Raw genomic sequence first — 24377 nt, 5'->3', positions numbered from 1 at the left:
GTTGACCTCCAAGTCAGATATGGTTTGCTCCTCTCCCAAAAGTGCTTAGACCGAAGTCTGTCCAGAGGAAAGGAGAGGACTCGGTTGTGGGGCTTTCATCAAAGTGACTGTCACCTGAAAGGACAGCCCCAAGTCCAGCCAGAATGACTGAGAAAGACTGTCTTAAATTGTCAGTATAGGTGAAGAGAAAGGGGAGCTAGTATAGAAACCTGAAATTTAGATGTTTGTGTGGAGGATGTTTTAGCTATCCATTTAGTAAAAGTTATCATACCTTATACAAGAACATTCCTCCAGGGGCCCTTGGATGGCTGTCGGTTAAGCATCTGACTCTTGGTTTCCGCTCAGGTCATGATCTCAGGGTCCTGAGATCGAGCCCCACATTGGGCTCTGCACTCAGCAAGGAGTTGGCTTGCAAATTCTCTCCCTCTGCGCCTCCCCCTGATGTGTGTGTGTGCCCACACACATGTGCACACATGTGCCTCCCCTTGTCTCCAATAAATAAATCTTAAAAAAAAAAAATTCATCTGTATTTCCTGCAGCACAAATGCTCCCACATATCATTTAACTAATTAATCAAATGAAGTGTGCAATAGCTCAGCTTTTGCCCTTTTGTCACAATTTGGCAGTCTTTCTATAGCTTTTTATTAAACATTTTTTTCTTGTACTTGTTTATCAAATATTTATTGCACATCAATTACATAGTGACCCTGAGAGAAAAAGATGACACTGACCTCAGCCTAGAGCAGTGTGCATCGAGCTCATCACCAGCCACACAAGAGAGCACAGGCTGGGTGTCAAGGTGAAGGACGTAACTCACAAGGACTGTTGGAATTCAGAGAAGATGGAATAAGCATTGACTAGAACAACTGGGAAGGAACCATCTTGTGTGAGCGGAGGGGTTTGAGCTGGACCTGGGGAATGAACAGTTTGTCTAGGAGGAGAATCTCCTAGATTCACCCAATATAGCTTGAAGGCCTGCCTCGCTCCTAGGCCTTGAGCTGGATTCCTGAATATACAGGTGGTAAATGAGAAGCATTCACATATTCATGCCATACGACCTCTTTTGCGATGGGCAAGTTGCGTGGAGATAATGTGCATGTACAGGGTGGTAAAGGAACCCAGTCCTAAGAGCGTATGTATGACACGTGTTTCTGCAGGATATATGTGCTGCCCTTTTGTTCTGGACAAAGATGGAGTCAGCGCCGCTGTCATCAGCGCCGAGTTGGCTAGCTTTCTAGCAACCAAGAATTTGTCTTTGTCTCAGCAGCTAAAGGCCATTTATGTTGAGTAAGTTTCTATTAACTCTGTTTAATTTTTTAAAGTTTTATTATGTTTTTATGTGTGACACTAATATTCTTTCTAATGCCCTTACTTTGGGTGAGGGTTCTTCTGAAAACTAAAGATCACCTTTTCTTTTAATGCTTAACTATTCAATACTAATTATCACTTATGACTGTGTTAATCCTTAACAAATGAGAACATCAGTTGCAGAAATAGCTAATTGAAGAGGGTGATTCCCTGATGTCAGAAAGGGCAAAGGTTTTCGTGAAACATCTATTACGTGTTTAGAGCCACTAGTCAAGTCCGCCTTTGTAGTGCAAAAGCAGCTGATGGCAATACATACAGGAATGGGTGTGGTGTGGCTGCGATGAAATGAAACTTTCACCTCCCAAGATAGGCCAAAGGCCAGGCAGCAGTTTGGCAATACCTGGGGTCAATAGTTATACCTCTTTTTTATGCTAAATTATTCCTTTGAAGCTAGTCATTGTTATTCGTTTCATTTAGCTTAAAATATACTGATTGATATATGTTCTGTATACACCACGTGAGATTATTTGTTCCTCATTTTGCATATTTGTACTTTTTTTATTGAGATGTAATTGACATTAATGTCAGGTATAATAACATAATGATTTGATATTTATATATATTACAGAGTGATCACCATAGTAAGTCAAGTTAACATCCACACCACATATAATCACAAATATTTATTCTTGTGATGATAGCTTTTATGATCTGTGGTCTTAGCAACTTTCAAATATAGCAGTCACCATGTTGTATATTACTTTATTATTTTATTTCTTTTGATAGATATGGCTACCATATTACCAAAGCTTCCTATTTTATCTGCCATGATCAAGGCACCATTAAAAAATTGTTTGAAAACCTTAGAAACTACGATGGGAAGAATAATTATCCAAAAACTTGTGGCAGATTTGAAATTTCTGGCATTAGAGACCTTACAACTGGTTACGATGATAGCCAACCTGATAAAAAAGCTGTAAGTAATAACATCTTTTATTGATTAAAACTCTTCTGTATTTACCTTCCATTATACTTCGAATAGCTTAACTCATTTAATTATGGGATTAATTGAAGCTGATTTTAGGCATTCGGGTATTATAAATAAACTATCGGAATATACAGAAGGTTAAAAATCATGCACTAGAACCAAAAGGATTGTCACTCGCCATCTAAACCAATGCCACCATCTAACGCGTAGGCAATCAGTGCTCGGAAGTGCAGGACCTGCCTGCTTGGAAGTGCAGGACCAACAGCTAGTTGGTGACGGTTGTGGTAAAATCTGGGTCTTCTTGCCTTCAGATCCAGATTTTCCTCGGTCTCCACACCTGCTCAAAACACCGAATATGGCAGCCCACTATAGTGTTTCCAAATGAGTAGATCTGGGGTAAGGGCCAAGAACTTGCATTTCCAGCAAGTTCCCTGCTGATGTTACTGCTATACACTTGGAGAGCCACTGCGTGCTTCCTAGGTCGTTTTACCCTATTCTCTAAATGTCCAGGAGCTGTTAGCTATAAAGTATGAGTTTGCATTCTTCACATTCTGTGGATCCTCCACTGGAGTCAAAAGAACATTCAAATATGACAGAAGGGTATTGCTAAGTAATGGCAGGGGTTTGGGGAAGGAGAGTAAGAATATCCTTATTAGATATTAGACATCTTTGATAGTTCCTTTTTATTTTTTTAAATTTCCATCTGCAGGGCAGCCCTGGTGGTGCAGCGGTTTAGCGCCACCTGCAGCCCAGGGCGTGATCCTGGAGACCCAGGATCGAGTCCCACGTCCGGCTCCCTGCATGGAGCCTGCTTCTCCCTCTGCCTGTGTCTCTGCCTCTCTCTCTCTCTGTGTGTGTGTGTGTCTCTATGAATGAATAAATAAAATCTTTAAAAATAATAATAATAAATAAATTTCCATCTGCACACAATATATTTTTAAAGAGAAATATTTTTGGAAGAGTCACGGTGAAACATGGCCTGGCCAACCCCCACCATCTCTTTGCCTTGCCGGGACAGCCACCTTCCCTCTCAGTTGTCTCGCCTGGCATTTTACCACCAGATTTCAAATCGTATGCTCATATGGTGATGCTTGGGCTTCTCAGTGTTGGACTTTATTCTTTTTCCATTATGGAGATAAGGATTTAAATCTGACATTTCTGGGATGCCTGGGTGGCACTCAGCAGTTGAGGGTCTGCCTTCAGCCCAGGGCATGATCCTGGAGTCCAGGGATCGAGTCCCATATCAGGCTCCCAGCGTGGAGCCTGCTTCTCCCTCTGCCTGTGTTTCTGCCTCTCTTTCTCTGTGTCTCTCATGAATAAATAAATAAAATCTTTAAAAAATAAAATCTGACATTTCTTATATTCACTCTTCCCCTTCTCCCCTATCTTCACAAACAGGCCACAACACTTGGTGAATTCAGATTCTGTGCTTGTATTATTATGACTACTTAGCTAAGTAGTCTACTTTGGTTAGGTTCCCCAAAATTGTAGAATTATTTCTTCTAAAATTAATAGTTCTGTTCTTTCATTTTCTTGGATTTTTATATAACAATCCCCAGTCTTCCCACATCCTTCAGATGTCTCTCAGTAGGCTTTTTATGGTCCGATGCAATTTTATCAGTTCTGTTTTATTTCCACCCAGCTCCCTCCCAGTCCTTCCATCCAGACAGAGCCAGCTCCTCTCTGTGTTGGGTAAACACATGTCATCCTGGGAATGCCCTTCACCACTTGTGGGGTGGGGTCCTTTGCTTCTGGACCCCATGACGTCCTCTTGCTGTACTTATTTTCCTAAATCACCTCTTCTTTTTTTTTTTTTTTTTTAAGATTTTATTTTTTTATTCATGAGAGACACAGAGAGAGAGGCAGAGACACAGGCAGAGGGAGAAGCAGGCTCCATGCAGGGAGCCCATTGTGGGACTCGATCCCGAGTCTCCAGGATCACACCCTGGGCCAAAGCCAGATGCTCAACCGCTGAGCCACCCAGGCGTCCCCCTAAATCACCTCTTCTAGTAGCTTCCTAAAAACAAGTGAATAGGAGTCAATTTTTGGAGACATTGAAGTCTGCAAATGTCTTAATTCTACCCTCACACTTCATTGACTCACAGTTTTGAAAGCAGTGCTCCACTGTGACGGAATTGCCAGTATTGCTGGTGAGGGTCTGATCTTTCATTCGGTCAGGAAATAGCCGAGGCCTACTGTGTGCCACCTAAAGGGATGTTGATGCCGTATTTATTCAGTCCTTTCCATGCAGCTTGTTTTTTCCTCTATGAAAAGATTTCAGGAATTTTTTGCTAAACTTTTCCTCTAAAATTTCAGTGATCTGCTTTTTCAGCCATTCTGGACAGCTGGTGGGTCGTTGGTTTTTGGAGTCATTTCTTTCAGTTCTGAGAAATCTTCTTAATTTTCTTTCAGAGAAGGGGGCTGGATGGTTATTTTCCTAATATTCTCTTCCTCTGTGTTTTCTGTTCTCTCTTTCTGGCTGAGTTCTTGGTTAGATGCTGGCTCTCCAGGACTGACGCTCTACTTTCCTTGTTTCTTCTTCCCTAATGTCCGTCTGTATCTTCTTGTCCAACACTTTGGGAAATTACATCAACATTAATTTTCAGTGCTTTTATTCACTATTTGAGCTCATATTCTCCACTTTATTAGAAATAACACCTGGGGCACCAGGCTGGCTTGGTTGGTAGAGCATGTGACTATTGATCTCGGTCGGGGTTGTGAGTTCAAGTCCCATGTTAGACATGGAACCTACTTTAAAAATTTTTTTTAAATAAAAATAACATCCTATTCTTGTTTCATGTATATAGTACTTTTTAAAAAATAATATAATGATTCAACAGTTCTGTATGTACTTGGCTGTCATCATGATAACTGTATACTTGACCCCTTTTACCTATTTCGTCCATTCCCCTACCCATCTCCCCTCTGGCAACTACCAGTTCGTTTTCTATATGAAGAGTCTGTATTTTCTGTTGTTTGTCTCTTTTTGTTGCTGTTACTCATTTCATTTGTCCCTTTAATTCCACATATGAGTGAAATTATATGAGATTTGTATTTCTCTGTATTTTTTTAAATTTAAATTCAATGAAGTAACATATAATGTGTTATTGGTTTCAGAGGTAGAGGTCAGTGATTCATCAATCTTATATAATGCCCAGTGCTCATTACATCACGTGTCCTCCTTCATGTCTATCACCAGTTACCCCGTCCCCCTACTCACCTTTCTTTCAATGTCCCTCAGTTTGTTTCCTATGATTAAGAGTCTCTAATGGTTTGTCTCCCTCTCTGATTGCGTCGTCTTATTTTTCCCTCTCTTCCCTATGATCCTCTGTTTTGTTTCTTAAATTCTACATATGAGTAAGATCATATGATAATTGTCTTTCTCTGATTGACTTATTTTGCTAAGCATAATACCCTCTAGTTCCATCCAGATCATTACAAATGGCAAGGCTTCAGGTTTTTGATGGCTGAGTAGTATTCCAGTGTGTGTGTGTGTGTCTCCATGTCTCCATTCATCTGTCAAGGGACATCTCTACTCTTTCCACAGTTTGGCTATTGTGGACATGGCTGCTATAAACATTGGGGTGCAGGTGCCTCTTCAGATCACTACATTTGTATCTTTGGGATAGATACCTAGTAAGTAGTGCAGTTGCTGGGTCGAAGGGTAGCTCTATTTTCAACTCTTTGGGGAACCTCCATACTGTTTTCCAGAGTGGCTGCACCAGCTTGCATTCCCAGGAACAATGTAAAAGGGTTCCCCTTTCTCCACATCCTCACCAACATCTGTCATTTCCTGACTTACTAACTTTAGCCACTCTGACTGGTGTGAGCTGGTATCTCATTGTGGTTTTGATTTGTATTTCCCTGATGCTGAGTGAGGTTGGGCATTTTTTCATGTGTCTGTTGGCCATTTGTTTTGTCTTCTTTGGAGAAATGTCTGTTCATGTCTTCTGCCCATTTCTTGACTGGATTATTTATTCTTTAGGTGTTGAGTTTGATAGGTTCTTTATAGATTTTTGGATACTAGCCCTTTATCTGATAAGACATTTGTGAATTCTGTCTGTTGTCTTTTGGTTTTGTTGACTGTTTTCTTTGCTGTGCAAAAGCTTTTTATCTTGACGAAGTCCCAATAGTTCATTTTTGCCTTTGTTTCCCTAGCCTTTGGAGATGTGTCAAGCAAGAAATTGTTGCAATTGAGGTTACAGAGGTTGCTGCCTGTGTTATCCTCTCGGATTTTGATGGATTCCTGTCTTACATTTAGGTGTTTCATCCGTTTTGAGTCTATTTTTGTGTATGGTATAAGGAAATAGTCGAATTTCATTCTTCTTCATGTGGCTGGACAATTTTCTTCAATTTGTTGAAGAGACTGTCTTTTTTTCCATTGGATATTCTTTCCTGCTTTGTCGAATATTAGTTGACCATAGAGTTGAGGGTCCATTTCTGGGTTCTCTCTTCTGTTCCATTGATTTGTGTGTCTGTGTTTGTGACAGTACCATGCCATCTTGATGACTACAGCTTTGTAATAGAGATTAAAGTCTGGGAGTGTGATGCTTTGGTTTTCTTTTTTAACATTCTTTTGGCTACATGGAATCTTTCTGGTTCCATATAAATTTTGGATTATTTGTTTCAGCCCTGTGAAAAAAGTTCATGGTATTTTGATAGGAATTGCATTGAATGTGTTGATTGCTCTGGGTAGCATAAACATTGTAACAAGATTTATTCTTCTAATCCATAAGCATGAAACATTTTTCCATTTCTTTGTGTCTTCCTCAATTTCTTTCATGAGTATTCTGTAGTTTTCTGAGTACAGATCATTCACCTCTTGGGTTAGGTTGATTCCTAGGTATCTTACGGGTTTTAGTCCAGTTGTAAATGGGATCAACTCTTTAATTTCTTTCTTCTGTCTCATTGTTAGTGTATAGAAATGCTACTGATTTCTGTGCATTGATTTTATATCCTGCCACTTTGCTGAATTCCTGTATGAATTCTAGCAATTTTGGGTTTTCCACATAGTATATCATGTCATCTTCAAAGAATGAAAGTTTGACTTCTTTGATCTGTCTTTATTCACTTAACATTATACTCTCAAAAAAAACAAAAAAACGAAAAACAAAAAACTTTATACCTTCTGTGTTGTCCATCTGTGTTGTTGCAAATGCTAAGATTTCCTTTTTTTTTCCTCTAAGTAATCTCTATGCCCAACATGGGGTTCAAACTCATGACCCTGAGATCAAGAGTCACATGCTTTACTGAGCCAGCCAGGCACCCCAAAATCTCATTCTTTTCAATTACTGGGTAATATCCCATGATAGATAAATAGATAGATAGATAGATAGATAGATAGATAGATAGATAGATAGATGATAGATTGATCTAGCTATATATGTATATATCACACCTTCTTTACCCATTCATCTTTCAGTGGACACTTGGGCTGCTTCCATATCTTGGCTATTATGAATAACCATAGGGGTACATATATCTTTTTAATTAGTGCTTTCATTTTTTTTTTTTTTTTTTTTTTTTTTTTTTTTTAGTGCTTTCATTTTCTTTGGGTAAATACCCAGTAGTGGAAGAATCACTGGATCATATGGTAGTTCTATTTTTAATTTTTTGAGGAACCTCCATATTGTTTTCCATAGTGGCTGCACCATTGTACATTCCCACCAAGAATTCACAAGTGTTCCTTTTTCTCCACATCTTTGACAACACTTGTTATTTCTTGTCATTTTTAATGTAGCCATTCTGACAGGTGTAAGGTGCCACCTCATTGTAGTTTTGAATTTGCATTTTCTGGGTAATGAGTGATATTGAGCATTTTTCATGTGTCTGTTAACCATCTTTATGTCTTCTTTGGAAAAAAATGTCAATTTGGGTCCTCTGCCCATTTTTAATTAGTTTAGTTTTTTGGTGTTGAGTTGTCTAAGTTCTTTATATATGTTGGATATTAACCCCTTATCAGGTATATTATTTGCAAATAGGTTGCCTTTTGTTTGTTGATGGTTTCCTTTGCTGTGCAAAAGCCTCTTATTTTGGTGTACTCCCAGTAGTTTTATTATGCTCACGTATGTATTTTATTTCTCTTAAGAATAGTCATTATAGGGGTGCCTGGGTGGCAGAGTCTGTTAAGACTGTTAAGACAACTCTTGCTTTGGGCTTGGGTCATGATCTCAGGGTTGTGGGATTGGGCCCTGCCTCAGGCTTTGCTCTCAGTGAGGAGTCAGTTTAGGTTTCTCTTTCGTTTTCCTCTGTCCGTTCTCCTTGTGTTCTCTCTCTCTCTCTCTCTCTCTCTCTCATAAATAAATAAATAAATAAATAAATAAATAAATAAATAAATAAAATATTTCTTTAAAATAGGCATGATAACTTTTTAAAATGTAGACATTTTTCTGTATTGCCTTTATATCCTCCAAATATCCTTTTTTTTTTAACCCAGTATATTTGTTGGACATTTATTTTCTTGCATATACAGGGGAAAACTTTTAAGCCAGAACAGTTTATGTTACAATTTAAATTTATAACGTGTAAATTAATTCCTAGATTCTCCCTACTAGCAAAAGCAGCCAAATGATCACCTTTACCTTTGCTAATGGGGGTGTGGCGACCATGCGGACCAGTGGGACTGAGCCCAAAATCAAGTACTATTCAGAACTGTGTGCACCCCCTGGAAATAGGTATGAAATGGTGGCAGCACCTGTGATTGTTATTCCCTAAAGCTTCTAATTGGTTCTTTGCAAATGCTAAGTAAAACACTTTATCTTTCCTGTATGTACTTTAATTAGGAATGTTGTTTCAGAACCTGCAACAATATTATGATGTTAACAGCTGAGTAAAGCATCCAGGCACAGGAGAGCTGATTTCCTACTTACTTATTTCTGTCCTGCCTTTCTTTGTAGGGAAAAATTTCATTCTGAGTTTCAGTAATAGTAATACAGTTTCCTTTTTCTAGTAATTTTATTTGAGACTAGTATGAATGAGTTTTCTTCTTTTCCTTCCTGTCTCTGATATAATAAATTAAAATCCATTGCACCTGCACTGAACAAATATCTTTGAGCACCTACTGTGCATAGGTCTGTGCTCAGTTCTGGAAATTCTCGATAAAGTACCATAGCAGAAAGAGGCCTTGCCAACAAAGAGCTGATGGTTTGATAGATTTAGAGTCACATTTTTGTGACCTTGGTTAATTAAGGGCTTGAGTTCACTTTGTAGTACCAAAACACCTTAAACTTTAACAACCACGGTACATGTAGTTAAAATGCGTAAATGTGATGATGCACACCCCTTGAGCCCTCAGTAACTAGCACTGCTCTATTCAGAGTAAAAAAAAAAAATCAGAAAAAAAAATGTTTTTAAAGGTCAATTAAGTCAGTACTGTCCAATAAAAATAAAACGTGGGGGCAGCCCGGGTGGCTCAGTGGTTTAGCGCCACCTTCGGTTGAGGTCATGATCCTGGAGACCCGGGATCGAGTCCCATGTCGGGCTTCCTGCGTGAAGCCTGCTTCTCCCTCTGCCTGTGTCTCTGCCTCTGTCTCTCTCTCTCTTTCTCTGTGAATGAATGAATAAATAAAATCTTTTTAAAAAATAAATAGAATAAAATAAAATAAAATAAAATAAAATAAAATAAAATAAAATAAATAAAATGTGAGGGGTGCCTGGCTGGCTCAGTTAGAAGAGCATGTGACTCTTGATCTCAAGGTCATGAGTTTGAGCCCCACATTGGGTGTAGAGATCACTTAAATAATTTTTTTTTTTAAAAAAGAGGGGTGCCTGGGTGGCTCAGTTGAATGAACTTCTGACTCAGTTTTCAACTCAGGTCATGATCTCAAGATCTCATAGTCTGACTCCTTGCTCAGTGCAGAGTCTGTTTGTCCCTCTTGCTCCACCTCTGCTCCTTCCCCCCAACACACACACACACACACACACAAACACATACACACATGCATGCACTCTCTCTCAAATACATAAAATCTTTAAAAAAGGGGGGGGGGGGAATTAATGGACACTATAAAAAAAGAGAAAATGTGAGCCTCATAATGCAATTTGAAATTTCTACTAGATACATTTTTCAATAGTGAAGAAACAGGCAAAATTAATTTAGTGATTTATTCTACTTGTTTTAATATGTGAGAATATTGTTATACCATATATAATTTATATAAAAATTATTGAGCTAATTTATTGTTTTCACACTATCTTCAAAAATCCATTTAGGATTTTATACTTACCACATATCTCGATTAAAATGTTAGATTTTTTAGGAGTACTTGTTCCATACACTTGACCCTTGAACAACATGAACTTGAACTGTGCAGGTCCACCTATATATGAATTTTCTTTTTGATAAATACAGTATAATACTATAAATATATTTTCTCTTCCTTATTTTCTTAATAACATTTTCTTTATCGTAAGAATGCACTGCATGATACGAATAGAAGGCTTTTAATAGCTAACTTTTTGGGAAATCAAGAGTTATTATTACATGGATTTTTGACTGTATGGGAGGGTTGCTAACTCCCTAACCCTCATGCCATTGAAGGGTCAAATATATTACAATTTCAAAAACTTTACAGTTGAAAAAAATAGATTTTGATACCTAAATTGTTCAAACATACATAAATTTTCCAATAACTGAATTAAATATCAGTTTTTTAATTTGAATTTCAATGAATTAAACTTAAATGATGTTAACCATTCAGTTCCTGGGTCGCACTAGCCACATATCCAGCTCTCAACACTGTAGTGGAGAGGATACCTCTAAGCAGTTGTTAGAACATTTACAAATCAAAGCTTTGCTCTTTGAAAAGTTGTTCTGGTCTGGGGAACTAAATTTGCACCCTGTGGAAATAAAAGCAGAGGAAATTTTCTGAGTATCTTCAATTGGCCAGCCAGTAGCAGATTACATGTAGCGAATAAGAGAGGCGAGGACAGAATTGTTAGCGTATGCTTTCCTTGGGCAGGAAGAAATGACTGCTGTTAGCAAGGTAAAAAATACTAAAACAAAACAGAGCTATGAAACAGAGATACAGGAACTCATAATGTTCACTGTTTTATCATAGGGGAGATAAGCATTCCACATCCACGTGGGCCTTGCATTTTCTGAATAAGAGCCCCAGTCCACCAAAGTCATGATTATGGCTTTGCAATTCCACAGCAGTCAAATATATTTAAGAAGTCATAGATTGTGTCCTATATTTTGCTGCAGATTCCCGTGCAAAACCTTTTGGTGTTGCAGGAGCAAAAACTCAGCTAGTAAGCAACTCGAGCAAACACATAAAGCACCTCATTTTCTAAGCATTCTGGATTACCAAGATTTTATTGTAATATTGTGCAAGTATCAGTGTTTCCCTGTGTGTTACATAGTAAGCTGTTGCTACTCTTGAGAATGGGGTTTTCCATAGACATGTCTTTGTAACTCTCATTCTCATTTAATATTTTCATATTTCTAGGCCTCTTTCTTTTGAAAACAAAGGGACAATAATCCAACTTAAAGACCCCCCCTCTCTGATTTGTCCCTTCCTTGTCATTACTCTGTGAAAATACATTCAGACTTTATAATAACAATACTCTTTAATGTTTGAGGATCTAGTGTTTTACACTTTTCGCATGGATTATTGGTGCCCTTAAATTCAAATATTAGCTTACAGGGATCCCTGGGTGGTGCAGCGGTTTAGCGCCTGCCTTTGGCCCAGGGCACGATCCTGGAGACCCAGGGTCGAATCCCACGTCGGGCTCCCGGTGCATGGAGCCTGCTTCTCCTTCTGCCTATGTCTCTGCCTCTCTCTCTCTGTGTGTGTGACTATCATAAATAAATAAATTTAAAAAAAAAAAACAAATATTAGCTTACAAATTCCTAGAAATATTTTGAAAAATCATCCTTTTATTATTCATTGAAACGCTACTCCAGTTTATGAATTGGGACTTGGGCACTAGGTCAGTCCATGATGAAATGCTGTCAGGACTCAAGCAGGTCACCAGCCTACCTAATGTAAAACAGCAATAAAGCCATGGATAAGTTTCTTTATTTTCTGATCACTTTAATACTATTACTGTGTTTTATATCATCATTATTCATAGAATTCCATGACCTACTCATCCTTTAGAACAGAAAATACTTTTTTTAAAAGATTTTATTTATTTATTCATGAGAGACACAGAGAGGCAGAGACATAGGCAGAGGGATAAGCAGGCTCCCTGCGGGGAGCCCAAAGCAGGACTAGATCCAAGACCTGAGCAGAAGACGGACACTCAACCACTGAGCCTCCCTGGTGCCCAGAAAATGCTTTTCAAATTTATGTCCTGCTTTTAAAAAATATTTTTTGTTTGGTAGATATCCAACTTTTGATTTTGGAAAATTTCAACGAATACCCACATACCTCTCACTTAGACCAAGGGTTGGCAAACTTTTTTTGTAAAGAGCCAGATAGTAAATATTTTAAGAGTTTGTAAGCCATATGGTCACAACTACTCACCTCTGCTGTTGCTCAAAAGCAGAAAGAAATCTTACACATCTGTGTTTCAATAAATCTTTATTTACAAAAATGGGCATTCAACAGACTGCCAGCCATAGTAGCCTACTTTAACCTAGACTGAACAATTGATAACATTTTGCAATATTTGCTGTCGCTTACCATATATTGTATATGTAGGTTTGTTTTTATTTTTCCTGAGTCATCTGAAAATAAGTTGCAGACATCAATACACAATTCCCAAGAACAAGAATACTCTATCACTATCTCAGGATTTAGATACCAATTATATCAGGCAAGGTTCTAACAGAAAAAACCAATAGGAGATATATATTTATATATTTATATTTGTATATTCACTGGTGAGTTTAATTTTAGCTATATTGTTAGAAAAAAAACAGTAATTATTAATTATGTGCCTTCCTGAGAAATGTTGTCTTCAAAACACATTTATGGAAAAGGAAATAATGACCTATGTGATTCATATATATTTATGAAGCGTAATTACTTTATATGTCACCAATGGGGATAAAAATAATTTTAATGAAGCTACATTTATTGAGGTTTCGGGGCCAGGTTCTGTGCTAATTGCTTTATATAATTTATCTCAATCTACACAACAACTCTCCTGAGAAAATAAAGTCGTTTATCCCAATTTTTCAAATGAGAAATCTGGGCCTTGGAGAGGCTCAACCACTTGCCTGAGGGCATACAGCTTGTAGGAGAGCCAGAATTAATGTCTGCAATAAAATGGATTGTATAGTTGTTAGGGGAACTATTACAATGTAAAAATGATCTTAACTAGTTACAAGAATTTCCATTTCCATTAAAATAAAGTTGCATGTATTGAAGACAGTCAAAGATGAAGAAAGGAAAGTTTGAAATGAAGGATTCAGTTTTTTAAATTCAGCTTTTTGGTTTCAAGTATTCGAAACACCAGGAACCTGATGCAAACATGAGTAGCTCCTTTTATCATTACCTCCCTTCCAGTTGTTTGAGTGTAAATGCGTGTTTTCCCTATGCTTGAAAACTTGATTTCCTTAGAGGGGGAGGGAACTAGTTCCCTAGATTTTTGTTTATACTTTAGTTGTGACCCTTTTATTCTGGAGGTAGACTAAAAAAGATGAAAGCTGGGGTGGGGGTAGGGGGATCTGAGTTGCTGGTGTGTGATTAGCAGGCCCACTAGGAGGCTCCCATTCTCTGTACTTTCTGGAAGGCCTTGCAGACCGGGCTGCTGATAGTTAGCTTCCTGTCATTTGGAGGCAAACAGGGGACTGAAACGTTCCTATCAGATGCCATTTGTAAAAGCTTAGCAGGATTAGATGACCATGACAACTGAAGTCTTGAAAATTTTCTTTGCACTGTTAGGTACCAACATGGCAGATCTTTTAGGGAAGCTAGAGCAAAAAGTGTTTCTTAAAAATTCTTAGAAGAAATGCACAGAGATGATTTTGTTGATAGTAGAAACCTTGGGAGATCTTTTCAGGGAAATAATGGATATTGTCTCTTGGGGTCTTTACATCCAAGTCAGCAGATGCATTCCCATGCTTCCCTCACTGGGGTTCTGATCTGTCTGACTTAGCCCTCCTCTTAAGGGTACGTTTCAATGTTATTTGACCAATGTGGGGAGAACTTAAAATCTGCTTTGGAATAATCCACTGATCTGGGATTTTCCTCCTTATTTTCCAGTGATCCTGAGCAGCTGAAGAAAGAACTAAATGAACTAGTCAGTGCTATTGAAGAACATTTTTTCCAGCCACAAAAGTACAACCTGCAACCGAAGGCTGAGTAAAATATTCTAGCCTTGGGCATAATTACAGTTAAGCTGAACTTCATTCATTCAGCAATGTGTTTGAGGACCAAGTGACTTGAACAATCGCTACAAGTATTTATAAATTTTTAATAGACCTACATTCCTCATTCTATTGTTGACCTTTAAGGTGAATAAAGAAAAGATGGACAAACCTAACCAACATTTCCTTTTACACGGTTGAGCCTGGGCATTATCTGAATTAAAAAATAAAGATTTTTAAAATAGCTAACTCAAAAATATATTGTAATTAGTATGCTTTAATCAGAATAAATCATGAATATGATTTATTCATAATAAATCCTCCATAATATTTTTATGAATAATTGAAACTACCAGAAAGCCTATACAATTACTAAATTATGGGCTGTCATATTATGGGATAGCCACTTTTTAGATATGTGTATATTTACTTTTCTGTCAGCTGCTTATAAGATAAAATTATATAAACAAACAAATGTCATATTCATGTTTAGGGAGACTAAAGTGGAGGAATTTACAAGAACCTCTAAAATGGAGCAAAAGATACTTTAAAAAGATATATTTCTTTTGACCTAAAACTTTTTAGTTCTAATAATATATCATTATGCATCATATATGTGCTAGGAAAAAACAGCCTGACCATCTTTGTGCAGTACATTAACATTCATTTTATCTCTAAATCTTGAATTTTAAAAATTGTTTACTTGAAACTACAAAGTATTTTATTGTACACTTGTTTGCTTTGGTACAAGTTCATGTAATTTTTGGTACTGAGGCAGCAAGGACTATTAAGTATTAACTATTTAGCTGATTTGGGGTTTTTTTTGCCTTGTTCATATGTGATTAAAATCTAAAACCATTAGATTTCACTTTCCAGTTTTGTATTTGACCTGTGCCTCCTACCCTCCTCATAATCAGTGGCCTTTAAAACCATCTAAAATGACTCCCTTTGAGTACCCATGACTCAGGACCATGCTGTTCTTTATATACTTTATGTCCTTTTCTGGTTTTTCTATTTTTAAAGTAAATGATTGCCCATTATTACTATTATTAACCTAAATGGTTGCCAACAGTTTCAGAACAATGAAAAATTACAATCTGATTGGCACTTTTTTAAAGTAAAAGGGAAAGAGGTTTTTATATCTTAGTGATACATAGTTTGTGCCCTTTCAGAACCCTTAAATCTACAATATTCGATATATTTTGTCAGCTGCTTCATGAGAGAAGCTGTGTATATATTTTTGTTTTATGATGTTTTCTAGTCTCAAACTCTTGAAATAAGAAATGTCAGATCTGTATCCTCTCAGCAGATTTTGGAGCATATAAACTATATCCCAGTTTGTTACTAGATATGCGACGGTGGAGACCCACCCTGCTGTGATGATGCTTACAGTCTAACTGGAGGGCTAGTGAGTAACTGTAATGCTTACAGATTGTCTAATGGAGTTATTTGCAAAGCACTGAGGGTTCAGAAGTATGAGAGAGGGATCCATTCTGCCCAGAGGAAGACTCACAGAAGAGAGATGAATGACTGCTGCCTTGCCTTTGGGAGTGAGTAGCAGCTGAAGATGAAGAAGGAGGGATTCCAGGCGTAGAGCACAGCACCAACAAAAGTACAAAGGTGCTGGAAAATGTGTGTGGATTTTGGGGAGGAGGGCATGCTAAAAACACACCCCAGGTATAAACTTCGGGACATACCCACTCTTCTCTGCCACTCTCAGGAGCCGGTGATTCAGAAGGAGATCCCCCAACTCTATTTCTCACTTGTACTTCGAAGAAATAGGACACCATGTGTGCTCACTGAATATTTCGTTAGTTTGGGACGCCTGGGTGGCTCAACCGTTGGGCATATGCCTTAGGCTCAGGGCATGATCCCAGGGTCCTGGGGTTGAGTCCTGCATCGGGCTCCCTGCAGGAAGTTTGCTTCTCCCTCTGCTATATTTCTATCTCCCTCTGTGTCTCTCATGAATAAATAAATAAAATATTTTTTAAAATAAAATAAAAATTAAAAAAATTTTTTGTGAGTTTTTGTATTATGGATGGCAGGTAGGAAAATGTGTGTTGCATAAAGCTTGCAACATAAGAACCCTGAATACCAATCGTGGTCTGCTGTGAAGCATCTTTGTGACCTTGATCAAGTCACTTAACCTCTCAAAGTCTAGCAGAGCCTAGAACTGCTGTAGAAATATCCTATGTCCCCCTCGCACCCCCACTCTCTGACGTAAGTAGCCTCTCCTGTTATCAACATCCCCACCAGAGTGGTATATTTGTTATAACCAATGAAACTACATTGATATATTATCACCTGACTGTGGAGACAAAAGATATTGTTTGCCAGGGGTTGGGGCAGGAGCACAGAGCTGTGAATAGGTGAAGCACAGGATTTTTAGGAAAGTAAAAATACTCTATACGGTACTATACTGCTGAGTACCTACCGTTATACATTTGTCCAAACCCATAGAACGTACAACACCAAGAGTGAGTCCTAAGGTAGACCATGGACTTTGGGTGATAATTTTGTCAGTTTTTAAATTAAGAGATTTTGCTAAATGATCTCTGAGGTTATTTCATTCTGCGAGTCTTTAAATTATGTGGAAAATACACGAAGGATGCTATCAACAACAATAAATCATTGGCAAGGGGCACCTGGGTGGCTCAGTGGTTGAGCGTCTGCCTTTAGCTTAGGTCGTGATCCCAGGGTCCTGGATCGGGCCCCTGTGAAGAGCCTGCTTCTCCCTCTGCCTATGTCCCTGTCTATCTCTGTGTCTCTCATGCATAAATAAATAAAATCTTTAAAAAAAAAATCATTGGCAAGTCTTCTTTGGCAGAATGCATAACTAGTCCTCTCACGAGACCTAACCTTGGAGGTAAGGGGAAAACACTTGGTACCAGAGGGGTAGGCAGCCTTGCGTTCCTATCCTGCCTGGTCTTGCAGCCTGATGGGTGTGAGCTGAAGCTCGGGACAAGCCATGCAGAACCATGTGGCCAGCGGTGCCAGGAAAGGTTTTGCAAGGGAGTAAGGTGCTGATCAGGACTGAGCACCGTCAGTTTCTAAGAGCTACCCCTGCTTGGGGTACGTGGCCCCATTGGAGTGGAGAGGTGACACCGCTTTCTCTTGGTGTCCTTGAAAGAACAGATCCCGTCTGGTCTGAGAGACTGCCTCGCAGGAGGAAATGCAGGCCAACTTTGAATTTTCTTTGCGGTCTGTGGAGTAACAGCTGTTACTCTTTAAGAAAAAATTGAGAGCGCCTTTCGTTCATCTCATCCATCCCCCTCAATCATCACGCGAACATGGGAAAGTATTGTTACTTCATGACATTGGAAACTCTTGGCCTTAAAAATAAGTGAATGCCTTGGGGCACCGGGCTGGCTCCATCAGCTCCATCAGAAGAGCAGGTGACTCTTGATCAGGAGGTCGTGGGTTCGAGCCCCACGTTGGGTGTGGCGATTACTAAAAAGCAAACAACCAAAAACACAAGTGAACTTTCAAAAAATCCATAAATAAAAATAAATGCTTTAAGTGATGGAACAAATGCATATGTCCTACTTTGGAGGGACTTTGAAAGGATGGCATCTGCATCAGATTTCTAATTTCTACCTTCTAAAGACCGATGTGTGCGTTCATGCGCGTGTTCAGGTCCCGTAGCACCGCGTGGCACCAGCCCGGTGAGCTGCGCCCGCTGTGGGCAAGCAGTTCGGTGACGGCCCCTTCTGGCCTTGTCCTTTTCGAGCCCATCAAATTCCGATCCCTGACACTGGTGTTCAAAACAGTTTGGAAAAAAAAAAAAAATTTAATTAATTTAAAAAATTAAAAATAAATAAATAAAAATTAAAAATAAAAACAATTTGGCTCCAGGAGGCTCTCTGCAGGTCCTTGCCGTGCATCGAGCCTTGGTTCCATCCTGGCTCCAAGCAGATTGGGAATAACTGCAGGGGAGGGACGGCTGTCTGGAGACGTGAGGCCCTGGGGGGCGTCCAGCCGGGAGCGTGGGCACCAGGGTGGAGAGCAGTGCTGGGGCCCAGGTTGCTTTCTCCCTGGCTCCCCCGTGTCAGTCCTGCCAGAACTGAGCTCTTTCTCGGTTTCTTCCCATCGGGCCCAGTTAAAGCGGCTTACGTGTCGGGCACCCACGTGCTGCAGGGTGCAGCAGGGCACAGGGACCAGAGAGCCAGCTCCAGGTCTAAGAGGCTCTTAGAACCACTTCAAAATAGCACTGGGAAATTTCCAGAAGGAAGTTCAGGTTGCAATTCAGAGATGATGGGCCTGATTGATTCTTAAAAAAGAAATGGTCTGTTCAATATTTCTTTCATCATTGTGATTGTCAACATTCTCCCACATAAGACATTTACCTCGGCTGCCTGCTCAGTTTGTTTCATCCACAACAAGGTCAGCCCACTCCATCGCGAACGTCCACCTCTGTTCTTTGAGGTGTCCCCTCATTAGCCCGCCTCTGGCTTGTGTGTTAACTAGTGATGCTCAAAGCAGAACAACCCTTTAATCTCGTTTGAGTTATTGATGATAAAGATGATACTGATGATAGAACACAACACTGACCAAACTGTGACTTCACAGACTTCCTTCAGAATTTTTTTCTTTTTTTTTAAGAATTTTATGTATTTATTCATGAGAGACACAGAGAGAGAGATAGAAACATAGGCAGAGGGAGAAGCAGGCTCCCTGAAGGGAGCCTGATACTGGACTTGATCCCAGGACCCCAGAACCCCGGGATCATGACCTGAGCCGAAGGCAGACGCTCAACTGCTGAGCCACCCAGGCACCCCCAGAATTTTTTTCTTTGTCTTAGTTTGTGAGATTGATTTTTGTTGCTTGCTGCACAAGTGCATATTCCAGGGAGGATTTCATGGCATCACATAATTTAATAGCTTTCTGTCCAGCATCCTTTCCACCGAAGTTGCTAAATGCATACTCTCTGAAGAGACATAGACGTAGACCTCAAATGACACCATGCTCATTTAATCTCTTGATACTTTATCAACAAAGGTCGTAGTTTCCATTCTGGTTGCACACCAGAGTATACACCATCTAAAAGAAGATTCTCTTATTTCCTGACTGTGGTTCCATCCACCATGTGGCTGGTCGACTCAAGCAAAGCCTTCAACATGACCTCTTTGGGAATTCTTGGACCTCATTCATGTAGCTCCCTTTATTTGTTGGTCTTCATAACTCAATACAAAAATGTAATTTTGTTTTCTAACAGGCAAGTAATCTGTGAAAAGAAATCACTAAAGGGGCACCTGGCTGATTTCAGTTGGTAGAGCATGCAACTCTTGATCTTGCGGTCATGAGTTTGAGCCTTGCATTGGGCACAGAGTTTACTTAAAAAAAAAAACAAAAGAAATCACTAAAATCCATAAGATGTGTAAAGTCACTGTCTTTGTGCCATTGGAGCCCAAGAGAACTGAGAGCAGTGCTCTTTCATTAAGGTTGACATAAGCTGGGACACCTGGGTGCCTCAGCGGTTGGGCGTCTGCCTTGGGCTCAGGGCATGATCCTGGGGTCCTGGGATCAAATCCCACATTGGCTCCCTGCATGGAGCCTGAATCTCCCTCTGCCTATGTCACTGCCTCTTTCTGTGTGTCTCTCATAAATAAATAAATAAAAATCTTTAAAAAAGAAAAAAAAAGGTTGACATAAGCCACAAACCCCACCTGAAATTTTTATCAGCTCCTTCTGTGGGAAGCTGGCATTTTGTGTGACACTGGATGCATCATTTCATCCCTCTTCTTAACTCCTTTGCCATTTACCTGATTACTTTTATTATTTTTTAAAAAGATTTTATTTATTCATGAGAGACACAGAGAGAGAGGCAGAGACACAGGCAGAGGGAGAAGCAGGCTCCAGGCAGGGAGCCCGACGTGGGACTCGATCCCGGGATGTGAGATCATGCCCTGAGCCGAAGGCAGGTGCTTAACCGCTGAGCCACCCAGGGATCCCGAACAGACCATTTCTGAATTGAAAAGCTCAAAAGGATAAAGAAGTTGATACATACATTTGCTCACAAATGGTAGCACAGCATACACGTTGTTTTGCCTCTGCTTTCAGTCCCTTAGAAGGACATTTAAGTTGTTTCCAGTTCTTTGCTCCTATAACAGCAGTAAATAGCACTGACTGTATGGCATTTTCCCTCTCCTTTACTATAGGACAAATGCTATTTTAACAGCTAAAATATCTCTTTGTTGAAAGAGTAATATGAGAGGTGCCTGGGTAGCTTAGTCTGTTAAGTGTCAGACTCTTTTTTTTTTTTTTTAAGTGTCAGACTCTTGATTTCGTATGGCTCAGGTCATCATGAACTCAGGGTTGTGAGATCGAGCCCCGTGTCAGACTCCAGGCTGGATGTGGAGCCTGCATAAGATTCTCTTCATCTCCCTCTGCCCTGCCCCCTCGCCCCATGTGCTCCCTCTCTCTCTAATTTATTTTTTAATTATTTTTTAAATATTTAATTTATTTATTCATGAGAGACACAGAGAGAGGCAGAGACACAGGCAGAGGAGAAGCAGGCTCCATGCAGGGAGCTCGATGTGGGACTTGATCCCAGGAGCCCAGGGTCACGCCCTGAGCCAAAGGCAGACACCCAAACATTGAGCCACCCGGGCATCCCCTCTCTCTCTAACTGAAAAAAAAATGGGGCACCCAGGTGGCTCAGTTGGCTGTCTACCTATGGCTCAGGTCAGGATTCCAGGATCTTGGGATGGAGCCACCCACCCACCAGTCACCCCAGGTCAGGCTCTCTCTTAAGTAAATAAAATCTTTAAAAATTTTTTAAAAAGAGTGACATGATCTGATCTTTGGGAGAACACTTTATAAATTGCTAAGTGTTAAGTATTACCATCATTTGACAAATGAACATATTAGATTTATAAACTATGTTTCATTATTTCCCCGTTTAGTGTTTGTAGGTCTCTTAGAAAATCACTTATCTTTTATGCTGCCCTCATTTTCCCAGATATTGACAATAATTTTTTTTGACAATAATTTTTAAAGAGAAAAAAGAATCTATATATTTTATACCCACTACAACCTATTGGGGTAAGGTTGTGGACTTCTTAGCAACATCTTGAGTTTCAATTCCAACCTCACTGCTTCCTAACTGTGAGATGCTTCTTCACATCACTAACCTCAATTCCCTCATCTATGGCGGGGATGAAACCAAATTATTTTTCAAAGTCACTGTTGACATTTTTCAATTGTCTAGGTCATACAGGACACTCATGGGTGATTAGGGAGAAATTGAAGTTTTCAGTAGAAATTTATTACCTACTGAAGAAATCACACAAAGGACATTAGACCCTGTGGACTGACACACAGATGTACCCTCTACTGCTCTTGCCTAGAAGAGAAGTTTGTCTGGGGAAATGAGACTCACACAGGACCTAGGAGAGTGTTGGAAGAAAATAGGGAATTCGTTCTTTCACAACCTCAGAGTGAGAAAGGCCTTTCTATCGAGACTCATGTTAAAAGAAAGGATTGAAAGTTACCCACATTAAATAAAATCTGTGACAAACTGGGCAAAAATGTTTGCAATTTCTAACAGAAAGGGCTTCTCTCCCTAATGTATAAAGATTCCCTGGATATCAGTAACAAAAAAGATCAACAATCTAGTAGAAGAAAAGAGGGCAAATGATGTGGAAAGATAGTTTATAGAAAAGGAAACATATGGCTCTTAAGACTATTTTTTTAAAAAGCTCAAGATAGTTTGTGCCATTTTATATTCAATTCCTTGTGTGTTTGCGTGTGTGGTTACTTTTAAAATCTTAACATGTGGGAGCCCTGGGTGGCTCAGTGGTTGAGCGTCTGCCTTCGACTCAGGTTGTGATCCCGGGGTCCTGAGATCGAGTCCTGCCTTGGGCTCCCCACAGGGAGCCTGCTTCTCCCTCTGCCTATGTCTCTGTCTCTCTCTGTGTGTCCCTCATGAATAAATAAATAAAATCTAAAAAAAAAAATCTTAACATGTATATTTCCTTAAACATGTCTGAAGTTACTATCTCTAGTCTCTACCTAAATGATTCAGGAAATTTAATTTTTGCTTAGATAGTATATTCAAATGGTAGAAAATTCAAAAGTAAAAAAGGGAAGATAGTGAAATGTCTCTTGTGTACCAGTACCATGGCCAGTCAATTCCTATTCATGAAGACAATCACTTTTGCCAGTTTCAAGTTTATTCTTCTAGGGATCTTGTATGTAAAACAATTGTGTGATGGATTCTTTGTTTTGACTTATTTTATCCAAATAACAGGACTCTGTACACTCTGTTCTGCATTTTGTGCTTTTACTGAGCCTACTTAAAAAAAAAAAAAAAAGTAGGCTCTATGCCCAATGTGGGCACAGACATTGAACTCACAAACCCAAGATCAAGGGTAGCATGCTCCACCATTAAGCCGACCAGGCGCCCCTGTGAAAGTGTTTTAATGTTTGCAGTTATTCATTCCTCCCCTGTAGATGGGATGTATGAGAAATCCATGTTCATTGTTAAAATCAACTGACATGTTGTAATTGTTAATGCAGAAAAATCGGACTCATACAAAAATACATTTATTCCATACTGTATTCTAAAATGTAGGAGTGTCTGGGTGACTCAGTCGGTTAAGCGTCTGCCTTCAGCTAAAGTCATGATCCCGAGGTCCTGGGATGGAGCCCGGCAACAGGATCCCTGCTCAGCAGGGAATCTGTTTCTCCTTCTGTGCCTCCCTGTGCTCATTCGCTCTCTCTCTCTCTCTCTCTCTCTCTCTATCTCTCAAATAAAATTTTTTAAAAAGATTTTATTTATTTATTCATAAGAGACAGAGAGAGAGAGAGAGAGAGAGAGAGGCAGAGACACAGGCAGAGGGAGAAGTAGGCCCCCTGTGGTGAACCTGAGTGGGACTGGATCCCAGGATCCCGGGATCATGACCTGAACCAAAGGCAGATGCTCCACCGCTGAGCCACCAAGGCGTCCCCAAATAAATAATTTTCTAAAAAATGTATTTCATTCATTATAATGGCCAAATGGCATCTCAATGATGGATGAATATTGAGTTTGTTTCTTTTTGTTTGTTTGTTTCTAATTTGTGCTGTTTCAAACAATGCCATGATGAATAACCTTGTCATGTATCATTTTGTGTGTGTGCACATGTGTATATGTCTACAATATAACCTACCTAATTTTCAAAACCCAGCAAAATAATTATTTTTGAAAATGAATGCTTATATAGTAGCTTCACTAACATGTTTGGTATTATGCTTTATGCATCCCACCTCTTCTTGCTAAAGCACATATTTTTTTTTTATTTTATAAAGATTTATTTATTTATTTATTTGGGCGAGAGAGTGTGGGGGAGAGGGGCAGAGGGAGAGGGAGAAATTTAAGCAGACTCTGTGCTGTGTGTAGAGCTCAACATGCAGCTCCACTCGAGGCTTGATTCCATGATGCCAAGATCATGACCTGACCAATGCCAAGAGTTGAGTCAATTGACCAACTGACTGGGCCTCCCAAGTGCCCCTGAAGCACATGTTTTAGAGAGTGTTTTAGTCTTGACCTGGAAATATCTTTAGTCACCCTCATTTATTAATAAAAGTTCTGCTGGGTAAAGGACTCTAAGTTTATGTCTATGTTCCCTGGCACTTTGAAGTCACTGTTGAATTATATTTTGGCCCTTTTAGTTTTCTGTTAATTTAGCTGTCATTCTTTGTGCATGATTTTTCCTCTTTTCTCTGATCCCTTTTTAAGTATTTTTATTCAAGTGATAATGTACATAGAAGAAAGCACACAAAATCCTAAGTGTACAGCTCAGTGACTTCTTATATTTCCACAGCCATGCAACCATG

General features: G+C 39.4%; 1 protein-coding gene across 1 annotated transcript in view; it reads left to right on the top strand.

Moving 5' to 3' along the window:
- Nucleotides 1-15426, top strand: part of PGM2 (phosphoglucomutase 2) — a 38406-nt gene extending 22980 nt beyond the window's left edge. Inside the window, exons 11-14 of the mRNA XM_072737893.1 lie at nucleotides 1158-1287; nucleotides 2095-2284; nucleotides 8837-8970; nucleotides 14455-15426. Coding sequence (XP_072593994.1) covers nucleotides 1158-1287; nucleotides 2095-2284; nucleotides 8837-8970; nucleotides 14455-14557 — 557 coding nt within the window. The 3' untranslated portion in view covers nucleotides 14558-15426. The remainder of the gene's footprint in view (nucleotides 1-1157; nucleotides 1288-2094; nucleotides 2285-8836; nucleotides 8971-14454) is intronic.
- Nucleotides 15427-24377: the final 8951 nt, after the last annotated feature.

The sequence above is a fragment of the Vulpes vulpes genome, chromosome 14 (assembly GCF_048418805.1).
Source record: "Vulpes vulpes isolate BD-2025 chromosome 14, VulVul3, whole genome shotgun sequence".
Classification (NCBI taxonomy): domain Eukaryota; kingdom Metazoa; phylum Chordata; class Mammalia; order Carnivora; family Canidae; genus Vulpes; species Vulpes vulpes.
Note: the sequence above shows the minus strand (reverse complement) of the source record. Positions and strands in the feature narration are given on the sequence as shown.